This window comes from Coenobita brevimanus, chromosome 92, assembly GCF_032717465.1.
Source record: "Coenobita brevimanus isolate Jiangsu-jjx chromosome 92, ASM3271746v2, whole genome shotgun sequence".
Classification (NCBI taxonomy): domain Eukaryota; kingdom Metazoa; phylum Arthropoda; class Malacostraca; order Decapoda; family Coenobitidae; genus Coenobita; species Coenobita brevimanus.
The window spans coordinates 10,976,220-10,991,219 of NC_137045.1; the positions used below are offsets into that span (position 1 = coordinate 10,976,220).

The 15,000-nt window shown below is 44.9% G+C and overlaps 1 protein-coding gene across 1 annotated transcript in view; it reads right to left on the minus strand.

The window, feature by feature from the left end:
- Drgx (Dorsal root ganglia homeobox) overlaps positions 1-15,000 on the minus strand; it is a 113,671-nt gene that overhangs the window by 26,936 nt on the left and 71,735 nt on the right. Inside the window, exons 6-7 of the mRNA XM_080281994.1 lie at positions 2,584-2,675; positions 893-994 (exon numbers count right to left, since the gene is read on the minus strand). Of these exons, the coding sequence (XP_080138120.1) occupies positions 893-994; positions 2,584-2,675 (194 nt within the window). The remainder of the gene's footprint in view (positions 1-892; positions 995-2,583; positions 2,676-15,000) is intronic.

The window sequence follows — 15,000 nt, forward strand, 5'->3', positions numbered from 1 at the left end:
GGTACGGGACGGGGAGGGAGGGAAGGAGGGAGAGAGAAGGAGAGGAGAGAAGAGGCAGGGAGGAGAATTTCTTTGAGGACTCTGGAGGAAGGGAGGGGGGCGCAGGGAGAGAAATGAAGGAAAGGGAGAGGAGAGGGAAGGGAATTTCTTTGAGGACTGTGGAGAAGTTGGGAGGGAGGAGGGTGGAAAAAAGGGAGAGAGAAGGGAAGGAGTGTGAAGAGTAAGGGATAGGGAGAAGGATGGACGTGGAGACAAGAGAGAGGAGAACTTCTGCTTCGAGGATTGTTTGGAGGGAGGGAAAGAGAGAAAAAGAGGAATGGAGGGAGGGAGGGAGAAAGAGAAGAGAGAGCAGAGCTTCTTCCCCTACCTCTCCACCACCCTTACCTCCCACTTAGTTCTTTCCACCCCATTCCTTCCCACCTGCGCTCTTTCCTTCATCCCCAACTCTCTGTACCAACCATCCCTCCCTACCACCCTGCCTTTCTCATCACTCTTCCCTCCTTACCTTCCTCACCTCCCTCTCTATCTCTTCAACCCCTGTCAACCCAGTCTCCTAACTCATTTCTCTTCCCAGCCCCCTCATGCCACTCCTCCCATCCCTACCACACCTTCCTCACGTGTTCCTCTATCTCACCCAGTCTCTCCACCCATACAACCCCTTCCACTCATCCCAGCTTCCTTACCCTGCCTTATCCTGTCTTCATACATCATCCCTACCACCTTACCTTCCCATTTTCCTACCACCTCTCCCTCTCTCCCTCCAGTACCTCTTTACCTCCCGATCATTCCTACCACGCCTTCCTCTCTCCCTTCCGTTCCTACCACACCTTTCACCTTACGTCCCCTCCCTCCTCCCTCTACTCTTTTTCCCCTGCCCCCTGCCCCTACTGACCTGCACCCTGGCCTCTGTTAAGTTGATCTTCATAGCCAGCTCCTCCCTGGTGAACACGTCGGGGTAGTGCGTCTGCGTGAAGGCGTTCTCTAGCTCCTCCAGCTGCACACACACACACAGGGAAACACCAGGGGTTAGTTAGTACACATGAGGGGTTAGTGTACAGGTGATATTAGTATGTACACAAGCATTGGTACACATATGGATCTGTATTAACATAGGATTAGTGCACATGGGATGAGTGTACACAAGGGGTTAGTACATACATGGGATGTGTGTGTGTGTGTGTATGTGTGTGTGTGTGTGTGTGTGTGTGTGTGTGTGTGTGTGTGTGTGTGTGTGTGTGTGTGTGTGTGTGTGTGTAATAGTGTTTTGCACAGCACATGGACATTTCTAACACTGTATATTAAGTAAAATTATTCTCATCATTTCAACTGCAACCTAATTATTACTGTAATTACCAGGTCATATGTTAATTAGAAAGAGGTGATACGGGGGGCAGGAGTGTGCATGCTGTATTCCGATAAATGAGTTGTATTAAATTAACAAGAGGAATGATTAAGCTATATTTAATTTGCCAGTATAATGAAAGCGTTGCATTGGATTAGCCAGTTTCAGGATTGTGTTTCATTAGCAAATTCAGTGAGGAAATGCGCTGAATTAAAGAGGAATAAATAAGTTAGGTTTAATTCAGGTTAAATGGCCACGTTTTGCGTCATTAGCGAGGTTAATGAATACGCTGCATTGACTCGGTGAGGGTATTTAATGACGCTGTTAAAAAAAAAAAAAAAGCAGAAAAGACTTTATTCCAAATACTTTCGATTCTGTCATCCTTTTCCCACGGACGACTGTAGCACCTCGTTCTAACATGACAGAGATTCCTAACTTCTTTCAGTTTTGATGGCGGGCATGTATAGTCCGATTAGAGTGTTGGTTTGACTAGTAATCAAGGAGACTCACTGGTACGTCATTACTAAAGCTCATGAAAATTAACGGAACCACGATTTAGTGTTTAAATTGCGGAAGTGGCCCAGTTTTGCCATGTCAGAACAAATCAACTATACGGACTCTTTCGCGGTTAGAAATTGTTACACGTTAATAAATAATAATAATAATAATAATAATAATAATAATAATAATAATAATAATAATAATAATAAAAAAAGGCCCAGATTATCTTTATAGATACTGGCAAAATCTCATTAGGACCTGGAGAAAATTAGAAAAGGTGTAAAAAAAAAATAATGTCGGCCAGAGTTGACAGCGAACCATTGTGGGCAATTAAGTTTATTCCTAGATCACCCGTCTTAAGTTTATTCTTAGATCGTCCGTTTACTGCTCTTTCTTAGACATTAGGTTATAAATTCCTTCAATCCAGTGACGTCCTCTTTAGCTTAGTCTTTGTTACAGCCAGACAGTTTTTTTGGGGTTTCAGAGGGACATTTTTGTGTGTGTGAAGGGCTAGGGTTTCAGTCCCGTCTCAAGCAGTTTCCCTCTCTCTCTCTCTCTCTCTCCCTCTCTCTCTCTCTCTCTCCCTCTCTCTCTCTCTCTCTCTCTCTCTCTGTCATGTGAATAAATTCGTCTGGAACCGAAAGAAATGTAGTAAAAAAGTACGTCACCGAATGGAATGGGTTAAGATGTAGTTAATTAGCGAGTGTAATGAGTAAATCGTACCTAATTATCGATCTCACCTGCTGGAGTGTGAAGGTGGTGCGGTTCCTGCGTTGCTTCCTCCTGACGAATGTTTCATCGTGGAGGTCAGGGTGGTAACTGTAGCTGGTGTCTGTAGGAGGAGGAGGTGGTTAGAGTGTGATTCTCTCTCTCTCTCTCTCTCTCTCAACAATAAATCCCCTCCCCCCACCCCCACACCTGCCTCGATCCTCTCCCCCCTCTCCCCCACCCTCTTCTCTGGTAATAAGCCACATGTTGGCTAGATAATAATTCAGTCTAGTCAAGCCTGCCCCCCCCCCTCTCTCTCTCTCTCTCTCTCTCTCTCCATCTATATTTACTTCCCTCTCTCCTTCCCTCCCTCACCATAAGCACGGGATCCCACACGTCACCTTCCCTCTCTTCCCCCCTCTCTCTTTCTCCCCCCCTTCCTCCCTCCAGTGATAATAATAAACTTAACTCCCTCAAGTAATAAGCTCCCTTCTCATTGATAATAATAACGTGGAAATGGCCTTCGTATTCTCTCCCTCCCTCCCTCCCCCTGGCCTCCCTCCTCCCCTTCTTAGGTCCGGTCTGATCCTTTCATCCCCCCTCCCCACCGCTTCCCCCTTCCTCCTGACTCCCCACTTGCCTCCCTCCACCTCTCCCCCTTCTTCTTGCCTCCCTTCCTTCCTTCCTCTCTCTCCCCACTCCCTCCTGCCACCTCCCTATCACTTTCTCTTCCTTCCCCTTCCCTCCCTCTTATTTTTGTCTTTCTCCCTCTTTTCCCCACTTTTTACCCATCCTCCATCCCGTTGTGTTTTTTCTTTCCTCTCACTTCCCCTCTTTTCCTCTATTCCTTCTTCCCACCAGCCTCCTCCCCTCTCTTCTGTTTCTCCCCTCACCTCACCCATTTCTTCTTCTGTCCTCCCTGTATCCATCCTCCCTTTCCCATTCCCTGCCTCTCTTGCTGTTCTCCTAGTTTCCTCAGTCTTCCCCTCCCTCCTTCCAACTCCTCCGTCTTCTTATACCTCCCTCCCGTTACTCTCTCCCTCCTTCCTTCCTCCCTCCCCCTCCTTTCTCTCCCTCCCTCCCTCCCTTTTGCCCCATCAGCTTGTGGATTAAGGGAGCTATATTACTGCCATCTCTCTCTCTCTCTCTCTCTCTCTCTCTCTCTCTCTCTCTTTCTCTCAGTCCCTTCTTCTCCCACCTCTGTTCCACACTCTCTTTCCTGCCCATCCCCATCCTCTCTCCCCTATCTCCTCTACCTGTCTTCCTTCTCCCTCTCTTCCTCATTGTCTCTCGAACCTTTCTTCCTACCTCTCCTCCTCCTCCTCTTGCTCCTCCTCCTCCTCCTCCTCCTCCTCCTCCTCCTCCTCCTCTGCCCTCCGCTCATTTGTTAAGGCATGAAGAATGATAGTAATGTTGTTGCCGCGAGCTAATGGGGAGTTAATGGGAGGCGCTATTAATGGGGAGGATAGGTTCTTTTTTTTTACTGATCTAATGGGTGATAGTCATGTATTTCCTAGCCATATATGGAAGTGCTGTTAATGGGGACAATAAACCCTCTATTATTAATCTAATGGGCATGATGGCTGCCTGTCTCCTAGATTAATGGGGAGATGCTGTTAATAGGGAGATACTGTTAATGGGGACGATAAGCCCCTTTTTTTCTTTTTACTAATCTAATGGACATGATGGTTACGTCGTCTCTAGTCCAATGGGGAGGTTCTGTTAATGGAAAAAAGTGTCTCCTCTTTACTAGTCTAATGGGGGTGATGGCTTAGTCTGTCCTTTTCTAATGGGCGCATCTCTGTTTAATGGGCATCTCTTCCTTCTTTACTGATAGGCTTGTCCAGTAGTGTGATACGGATGCTGGAGTTAATAGGTAATGGTGAGGGAGTGGGGAGAAGGTGAGGTAGTGGTGAGGTAATGGGTAGGTATTGGTGAGGTTAAGGAGGAATCGGCTGAGTGGCTAATGGGTAACGAGTTAATGGGAGATGGTTAATGAGTGGTGTTAATGGGTGCTAGGTTTGTAAGTGGTATTAATGGGAGAATGTTATGGGTGGTGGTAATGGGACAGGGCTACTGGGTGAAGAGTTAATGGGTAAATAGTAAATGGGAGAAGGTTAATGGGTGGAGTTAATGGGAGAAAGGTTAGTATGGTAAATTATTGAAGGCTTAATGGGTAAATGGTTAATGAATGCCAGAATATAGAGCCATTAGAGCATTGATTTCGGAAGTAATGGGTAGTGGTGAGTTAAGGGGTGTTAATGGGGATACTGAAAATAGAGGAATAAATGGGAGTTAAGGGGTAGAGTAATGGGTAATGGAGACAATGGACCGAAGGTGAAGGTAATGGAGGATGGGATAATAGGTAGGAAAATAATGGGTTATGAGATCAATGAAGGAGTAAATGGGAAAGGGATAATGGGGAGGGAGGGAGGTAAGGGGGAGAGAAATAATGGTAAGGGAATGGAGGAGGCGGAGGAAGTAATGGTGTCTCAATGGGGAGGGGGATAATGAAGAAAGTAGGGGAAAGAAAATTGGTTAGTTATAGCAATGTGGTAAAATATAATTGATAAGCTAATGGGGGAGTTAAAATGGCGAAGTAATGGTAATGGGAGTTAAATAGGAGAGATAATGGTAATCGTGAGAGAGGGAAATGGGAGAAAGCTAAATGGTGAGGAATAGGCAAGTAAATAAGAGGTAGAGAGATAATGGTTAAGTAATGGTGAGAGAAGGAAATAAATAGGAGAGAGAGCTAATGGTGAGAGATAAATAAATGGGAGAGAGCTAATGGTGAGAAATAAAATAAATAGGAGAGAGCTAATGGTAAGGAAATATATATAGCAGGGAGGTGATGGCGAGGTAATATAAATTATGGGTAATGGAGAATATGAGTGAGAGTTAATGGTGAGGTAATGGTGATGGAGGGAGGTAAGGGGTTGGCTGGTCCATACATAACGCGATCATTGTGTCGGCTCTGATCCCTTACTCGCAGTCCCAAGGGTATCTCTCTCTCTCTCTCTCTCTCTCTCTCTCTCATATACCTGCACTGTCTTCGTTCACGTTCATCCTCCCTTTATTATTCTCTCACTCCTCTCTTTTTCTCTCCCTTCCACACTCTTTATTCCCATTCTACTCTCATATTTTTCTCTTTCCTGGTCTGTCTTCCTTCACCCTCCTTTCCCTTCTCTCGACTCATGTTTCTTTTATTTCGCCTCTTGTCTCTTTTTTTGATAATGAATTTAGATAGATAAAAAGATAGACAGATAGACAGGCAGACAGATAAGTACTCGTAGATATTGACAAGTAGTTAAAGAGGTAGATAGATTCATAAACAGACAGAAAAACAGAGACAGACGGGCAGGTAGACAGAGAAACAGGTGGAGAAAAGGCTTCCTCTTCGTTCTCATCTCCTTGCTACTTCTGTTTTATTTATTTACTACTTTTTCCTGTTACAGTCATATCCTTCCCACCTCTGTCATGCTTCTCTTCCTCTCTCTCACCTTCCTTCCCCTTGCTATCTCTTCTGTCCCTCTCTTTAATCTCTCCTCTCTTACATCTCTTTCCCTTTCCCTTTAATATCTCTTCTCTCACATCTCTCGCTCTGTCTTTAATCTCACATCTCACTTCCTGAACCCCTTCTACCTGCTGTGTCTTTTCCTCCGCATCTCTCTCTCTCTCTCTCTCTCTCTCTCTCTCTCCAGATGACGCATCCTGTAAGACCCTTATGCTACTTAATTAGCCCTAAGATGTATAAAACCGTCAGCTGTAGGAAGAAAAAATAGTCATCGGATTGAAAGGAATAAAGTGTAATACGCATAATAAATCTCTGAGGAATAAATGCTACGAACCTACCCACACCAGCTAGAATACGGGTCATTGTCTTCGTCTCGTGGTTGTGAAATGTGGTGTGAAGTGTCCTAAGATTAAGAGATGAACTTGAGCTTTAACTTTTTATATCGGATTTAAACATTTTTTTCCCCCCCCGTTAATTTAGAGGTTGGAAAGTATAATGATTAGCCATTTTCAGGGCAGAAATTTTCCACAGGTGAATAAAATCGTTTGGTGTTAGTCAGGGGAAGGACCGAAGTGCCTGCAAAACTCTTTCTAACCTAATTTAAGAAGATATAACGAGTTTGGATATTTCTAGCATAATTTTAGCAAGTATAGCAAGTACGAAAGTGTTATGTTGGAAACGAAATGATGACGGATAAGCGATGTGGCCGTACTAAAAAGAGGGTACTGTCAGTCTCCCCGTTAATCCAATTAAAGATTCAGGTAACTTTCATCAGTATCATCATTTCTAACCCATTTTTCTTAATAATATTCGGGGTGGGATGGATTTAGAAACAGGAGCAAGAAAGCACAGAATTAGAATATTGTCAACAAAGTGCCTAGTAGATTGTCCCATAGCTTACGTACAATTTACTTATCCTACAAGTTTCTGCTCCATCTCATAAGTCAAACAGTTAAGAAAGAAATGTGTTTTTACGGTGTCATCATTTATAATACGTTTGGAAGTCAGAGATACATCCAGATCGTATCACTGTATGTTTGTGCTCCATTTATTGTAACTCGTCTTAAAATTGGCATCTCTCCCTCTTGAATGCTGAGTTATGGCAGTTTACATTAGAATATGATGCTGGTCACGAAGAAGTTTCTGCTCCATCTCATAAGTCAAACAGTTAAGAAAGAAATGTGTTTTTACGGTGTCATCATTTATAATACGTTTGGAAGTCAGAGATACATCCAGATCGTATCACTGTATGTTTGTGCTCCATTTATTGTAACTCGTCTTAAAATTGGCATCTCTCCCTCTTGAATGCTGAGTTATGGCAGTTTACATTAGAATATGATGCTGGTCACGAAGAAGTGCTGTGGAAATGATGCAGAACCGTAGCATTGCTTTTTTCTACCACTGAGTTACGTGAAGTAAGCTGCAAGAGGACAGAAATCTAGGCCAAGTTAGATGAAAGAACTATAATTACAGCTTTAAAAAAACGTGACATTAATGCCGAGAAAATGTTATGACCGATGAGCGTTGTGCCTCTGGTTTTCCAAAGATTTTACTGTTCTTGCAAGCTGGATTATTTCAACAGTAGGATTTTTGTCACTCTCTGGCAGAATTTTCTTGTGGCGTTACTTCTCCTCCCACCACCCCCCACGTGAACGGTGCCTACGAAAACATCCTTATGCAGATTATCAGTAGTCTGGTAGTGAGTTTTTTATTTTTATTTTTTAGATGTTTCTGAATGTGCAGTCTTTATGTGGTACTTTGGTCCCAAATTTATGTTAATAGAATTAGGCATACAATTAAAGAAGAAACTGCCGTAGAATATTCTGAAAATTTCATCCATCGTTTCGAAATGTAAAAGACGGGAAAAGTATTTTTTTTTTTTTTTTTTGTACTAACATTGTAAAGGTGCAGTCAATAACCCATCTACATCCCTGGGGTTTTGAGGCAGTGAAGCGAGGTTGCAACCGCTCTAACGTGCTTGAATGTGGTTGGTTAGTATTTACAAGATCCTGTTAGGTTTTGACACAGTTTCGAGGCAGTGAAAAAGAACTATATGCCGCAGCTGCACGTGAGGTGTTGCGGTTGTGTAAGTTAATATCAGGAGTCAGGTAATATCAAATGTCAGATAACAGGTGTCAGGTAACACCAGGTGTTAGTTAATATCAGATGTCAGGTAATAACAGGTGTCAAGTAATATCGGGTGTCATGTAATATCGGGTGTCAGTTAATATCGGGTGTCGGCTACCATCAGGTTTCAAGTAATATCAGGCCTCTGCTAATGTCAGGTGTCAGCTAATATTAGGTTTCAGGTAATATTAGGTATCGCTAAACGGGTACCAAGGGAAGAAGTAGAGGTGTGTCTGCTTCTGTCTGGTTCTGAAAACCTCTGTCGTGAACGGTATGATAGGCTTCTAATTGTATGAGGATATTATTGAACTTCCTTTAATTATACACAGTTCAGTGTAACTTGGCGTATAATTGGCTTCTTTCCATTTTGAATATTGAGTTGTAACAAAAGATTAACTTTAGAATATGGTGCTGGTCAGGAAGAAATGTTACGGAAAGGAGGGAGAGCCACAGTATTGTCTTACTGTGCCACTGAGCTGCATGAAATAAGCTGCGAAGGACAGAAATCTGGGTCAGGTTATGGTGAAAGGACTATAGTATATTTAACCAGCCTTCATTCCATATTACCGAGCGTATTCAGCAGCGAAACAGAGAAGTCAGTTTTCTTCACTTGCTTTAGAAATAATACGAAGCTGTGAGATTGCTTTCCTTTATGCGATTTATATTACCGGTAGGATTTGTGATGATCCCTTTCTCTGGCTTAGCCTATTTATTTCATTCAGGATTATGGGGCTGTGACTGATATGTGAATGATAGTGTGACCCCTTATATTAGGCTTGATATTGATAATTCTCCGACTCTAGTAATTTTTCTCTTGCTCTGGTTCCTGCCTCGCCCTACCTTTTGATTGGAACAAAGGGTCGGAATAATGATGGGGATGTTTTTTCATTAGGCATGCTGTTGTTTGGCCACTTCTAAATTTTTCCTAGTTTCTGGTCCATGTTCGTCTCTGCTTAAGTGGGACAAAACGTCATGATGATGGTGACGATGATGATTGTGTATGGATTTGACTGAACTGACCATCCCCTATTTACCAGTTTTGTTATTTAGGTATGAATTTAACTGGACTGGCTATCTCCTTTACCCAGTTTTATTATTTTCCCGTCGTTTTTCCCGCGTCGTCGCTGCTCCCTCCGCCCCTAACCTCCCCGTCAGCTCTCATACAATTTACCGCCTTCTTTTACCCTCTCCTTTTTCCCCCTCCTTTTCCTCCTCCTCTTTCCCTTGGCCGCGTAAACTTGTGTTTGTCATTGCTCTTGTTGGCGGTCATCTCTCCACGTCTCCCTCCCTCCCTCCAGCGATTCATCTTCTCTCCATGCCCTCCCTCCCTCTACCGTCTTACGTCCGCCAGGGGAGTTGGGCGCGCGCTGCCGTGAGAGAGCGAGAGCGAGAAAATTGCTTCTTTCCAAAATTGCATTACAGTCTGTTATTTAGGACGCCTTGTTTTCTCCGGCCCTGTTTTTTATGCGCTGTTGGACGGTGTGTATTGCGTCATTCATAAACCGGGTGGCGCTCTGGGAGGAGGAGAAAGAGAGGAGGGAAAGAGAGAGAGGAGAGGAGAGAGGGAAGACATTTTTTTCCACGTCTGGAGCGAGAGTTGGCTGGCTGGCTGGTACTGTTTACTTTTATTCCTGCTGTCTTGAGACGCTTTCATTCACCTTGGGAGCCACTTTTCAAACCAGGAAAGTTAGATGTAACTTCCGTTGACCCATTCAGTACGAAAGACCTTTCCTAAAGTAGAGAAAATCATCTGAAATTAGCAAAAGTAATTCGATCATAGTGTTCACCTCCCACCGCCCCTGAACACTGACCTTGACCAGTGACCTTGACCTCTGATTGACACGGATTGAAAACAGATAACCTCGCACATACCCCCACACAGTATATATGCTAAGTCTGACCCAGATCAGATCAGGCGTTAATTAGATTTTTTTTTTCTACTATATACCCGTAAATACACACAAAAACCAATTCGATTGTACTAGCTTGGCTTCGGCCTCGGTTATAACGCGTCACGTGATATATGGAAAGTTATGTTGTGATGCTTCTTATTCATTTCTAGTCTTCCTCTGCAGGTTATTCTGTATTTTAGTAAGAGGGGGGCTGTGTTAATATATCTTAACCATGCCCCCCTTTCCTTTTGCTCTAATGGTTTGTTAGTTCAATCTCTTTCCCAGTGATGTACCTTTCTTTTCCCATTCAGTACTATTCTAACAACTTCATGGGGTTAGAATCCATCTCCATTTATTCCATCGGTACAGTGGTTAATTCTGATATATATTGATTTTACCGCAAGACGATTTTATTCAGGGGAAGAGGCACCCGTTTTGGAGGGGTTGGATTGCACCAAATCGTCTCGTGGAACCATCAGCATGGGAGAGAGTAGGGGAATGAGGTGGGTGGGAGGAGACGGATATGGAGAACAGGGTGGAGAGACTGGGATGGGAGAGTACGTGAGTAAAGAATGGTCCTTATTTAATATGGACACTAAATGCCTAGGAGGTGATTTTGTCTAGTTCACCCCTCACAGGATGAGGCGTTAAAGTATAGATAGACAGGTAGTTTGATAGATAGAGAGGCAGATAGACAGATAGATTGATACTGTACTGCTGAAGTATCCGGAAACTAATTCGTACTTAAATGATTATGATCACCCGTCTATACACACGTTCAAACCCTTTTCACGTGTGGTATTCTCATTCCTTCATATACACAGCTGGTCAACTCTGAAGCTTTTTTCGTGCCTCTGTCCGTCTCTCCACCTGCCGATGACTTGAACTCTCTCAAACGCGTTAAGTGATTGGATGTAGATTTTTTTTTTTTTCCTTTTTAGTCACCTTTTCTCCCCTCGCCTCTGCTCCCACTTCTATTATTTCATTTATTAAGACCACGGGAGATACAACAACAGCAACTAAGTTTAATGTCAATTTCCCTACATGTTATGATAATGGCGAATTTATTTTCCTATCATTATTTCTCATAAAAACTTCCATGACAGTTATTTTTTTTTTAAATCCTACGTGGTGATCCTTCTCACTTTTTCCTGCCAATTTCAGTAGGAGGGGTCGGTGGGTATGGGGAGACCTCTCTTCTACCTTTGACATGCCATGAAAGGACCAACATAATTGTTACTGTATTCATTGTATCGTATTTTGTAACTCTGCATTCCTCCCCGTCTTTACTCTCTTCTTATGAAATCCTCCCCCTCTCTCTCTCTCTCTCTCTCTCTCTCTCTCTCTCTCTCTCGTTTTTCCCCTTCCTATTCTCCTCTGTTTTTCTTTATCCTTCCATTTTGGTTTCCTTTTCCCCAATCTCCGCCCTTCCCTTCTGTATCCTCTTTCTTCCTCCTTTCCCCTCCCACCTCTGCTCCCTGTCTTCAACATGTCTCCTCGCTTCTGCTTCCCCTTATCCCTCCGCCCTAACCCCTTCCCCACCTCTCTGCTCCCCCTCTTCTCATTTTTTCGGTATACTCCCCTCCCCCCTGCTTCCCCCTTTTCCCCTTCCCTCTCCCCAAACCCCCTCCCCTCCCCTCTGTTTCCTCTCTCCGCCTCCCCTCAATCCAGGACAGTAACTTATCCCATCAGCATCACTCTCAAAATACACCCTCGTCCATTTTACCCTCCCTCCCCCTCTCCCTCCTTCCCTCCCTCCCTCTCTCCTTCCCCTCCTCTGTTCCCTCGTGCAACACCTCGTCACCTCTTTCTCCACTTTCTCTTCTTCCTCATTCTTTTCCATCTCCTCTTTATCCCCCTCCTTTCAATGTTTCTGTGTCATCTGTCACACTTACCTACAACCCTGTCTACCTACTTACCCTTCTCTCCTGCTTTCTTACTTTTTTACTTAACAACATACCGACATACGTAGTACCTACCTATCTGCCTATGTGCCAAGCTACCTACCTATTTACTTGCGCGCGTATCTATGCTTCTTGAACTACGCACGTCCTTACCTACACGTCTGCCTATTTGCCTGTCTGCTTTTCTCCCTGTCTGCGTACATATTTATCTACCTGCCTAGCTATCTACTTAGTTCCTTACCGACCTACTTACGCACCTACCTACCTACTTCTTTGCCTGCTTTCCTCCTTGCCCACTTACCCGTATACCTTCTTCATAGTATATGGACTTGCCTTCGTTAGTACCTCACACTTTCTCCTCCAGTCCTGCCAGACCTCATCGTCTGCCTTACTCTACTTTCTTATTTGCATCTGCCACCTACTTACCTGCATCTCCTACCTCCCCACGTACTTACTTGCATATCCTACTTACCTACGTCTCCTACCTACATACTCACTTACCCACGTCCCCTCCATGCCTGCCAGCTTCCCCACCTACCTCCCTGTCCATCCTGCCTGCCTGCCTGTGTACCTGCCTGTGCGTGCGTGGTTGCCTGCCTGCCTGCCTGCCTGCCTGCGTGGTTTGTGAGGGCGTGAGGAACTTGAGGAGAGGTTTACAGTGTTGTGACAGTCTCCCAGCCCTACCTTACCACCTACCACACCACCTGTCTTCCTACACACACACACACACACACACTCTCTCTCTCTCTCTCTCTCTCTAATTATATCTCGTTATATCCCTTTCACCCTTTCCTTTTCGCCACCCTCCCTCTATAATTTTACTTCCCTCTCTTTCTCCTCCCCTCCCTCTTCCGTCTCTGCTCTTCTCCCTTCTCTCTCTCTTCTTCTGTTTTTACTTATATCGCCATCTTCCACTCTCCCTCTTTCCCTCCATATTCCTTTCCTTCTCCCTTTCTCCTCTTTCTTCCCTCATTTTCTCCCTCATCATCTTCCTCCTCTCCTTCTCGCCTGCAGTCCTGACGGACCCGGGTTCAAATCCCGCTGAGGCAGGGAACTGTTTAAGGATTTGAATGTCATAAAATCAGACTTTACTGATCTACCAGAAGGCCCGCCGACATGTCATAAAAATACCCCCGCTAATACCAATACACCAGTCCTGTATGAGACACCCCTAGCATGTATTCAATATGGACGGTGGGTGTTAGTGCCGAAGTGGTGACATGTAGAGGTGTCCGGTACGTAGGAGGACTACTGGGCCTTGAAAGCAGGCTGTGAAGCCTATGCCCAGAGTCGGTCACATAAAAAAAAAAAAAAAAAAAAAAAAAATCTCCCCTCCTTCCTGTTACTCTCCCTTTCTCACTCTTCTCCACTTCGGATCAGCGGTGGCCTGGTGGTAGCGTACTCAGCTTGTTTTCGTGTGTCCGAGTCAAGGTTCGAACCCGAGCCGTGGCAAGCATTTAAATTAGGTGCTGTTTAGTGTATCCCTGCATATTCTACCAATGTATCTATGTGCCTGCCTGTCTGTCTCAGTCCCTGTCTCTGTGTCTGTCTGCCTCCCCCCCATTCTCTGTCTCTCTGTCTGTCTGTCTCTGTCTCTGTCTGTCTGTCTGTCTGTCTGTCTCTGTCTGTCTGTCTGTCTGTCTGTCTGTCTGTCTCTCTCTCTCTCTCTCTCTCTCTCTCTCTCTCTCTCTCTCTCTCTCATCCCCCCAGAGATGGTTGCCCCTGTGGTACCATTAGTTAGCTTAGGGAGGGAGGAAGGGAGGCAAGGAAGGAGGAAGGGAGGGACAGAGGGATGGAAGGAGAGAGAGGGTTGGAGGAAATGAGGGAGGGAGAGAGAAAGAAACGGGGGAGAGAAAGGGAAGGAGAGGAGGGTTTGAGGGAGAAAGTGAAGGATGGAAAGAGGGAGGGAGGGAAAGGAGAATTTGAGGAGGGGAGAAAGAAGGATATAGGGAGGAAAAAAGGAAGAGAACGCGGAATAGGAGTGATGGATTGTGTGAAAAAGACAAGGATGGATGGAAAGAGAAAGGGTAAGACAGACGGAGAGAGAGAGAGAGAGAGAGAGAGAGAGAGAGAGAGAGAGAGAGAGAGAGAGAGAGAGAGAGAGAGAGAGAGAGAGAGAGAGAGAGAATCAGGAGAGGAGAGAGGGCAAAGGGGAAGGAAAGAGGGAAGGTGAGAGAGAAAGAAGAAGAGAGAGAAAGGAAGACAGAGGGGGAGGGAGAAATATAGCCAGTGAGACAAGGAGGGAGGAAGAAAGGAAGACAGACGGATAAGAGGTAGGGAGAAAGGAAGGGAGAGAGAGGGAGAAAAGGCTACAGGGAGACAATGAGGTAGAAGAAGGGGAATGGAAAAAAGTGAGGAGAAGAGGAGGGAGGAAGGAGGAAGACTAAGAGGGAGGAAGAGGAAGAGGAAGAAAGAGAGAGAGAGAGAGAGAGAGAGAGAGAGAGAAATAAAACACCTGTTCATATGACAAGTGGCTCATTAATTGTAAGCACTGTAATTCTCTCTCTCTCTCTCTCTCTCTCTCCCCTTCCCTCTTCTCTTATATTTCCTTCCCTACCTCCTTCCACCATCTTTTTTCCTCTCCACCGTCCATCCATTCTTTCCTCTTTCCCTCTCTCCCTTCTCTTGCTCTTTTTCTATGTTCTCTTCATCGCTTCTACCTACCTTTCTCCTTTACCTACCTTCTCTACCTCTCCCCTTCTCTCTGCCCCTCTCTTACACTCACTCTCTTCCATGCATCTCTCTCCTCAAACTTCCTTCCCTACAAACCTCTTTTCCCATCCTTTCTCTTTTTCCTCCTTCCCTCACTTCATCCCTCCCTCTCTGTTTCCTCCCTCATTCCCTCCCTTTCTTCTGCCTACCTTCCCTACCTCTCCCCTTCCCTCCCTACCTTCTCCCTGCCTGCCTGCCTCCCTCTTAACCCCAAGGAGAATGGAAAGGGAGGTAGTTTTTCGTGTTTTGTGGTTGTGTGAGATGTTTATTGCAGGGGAGGAAGGAAGGAGGTAGAGAGGG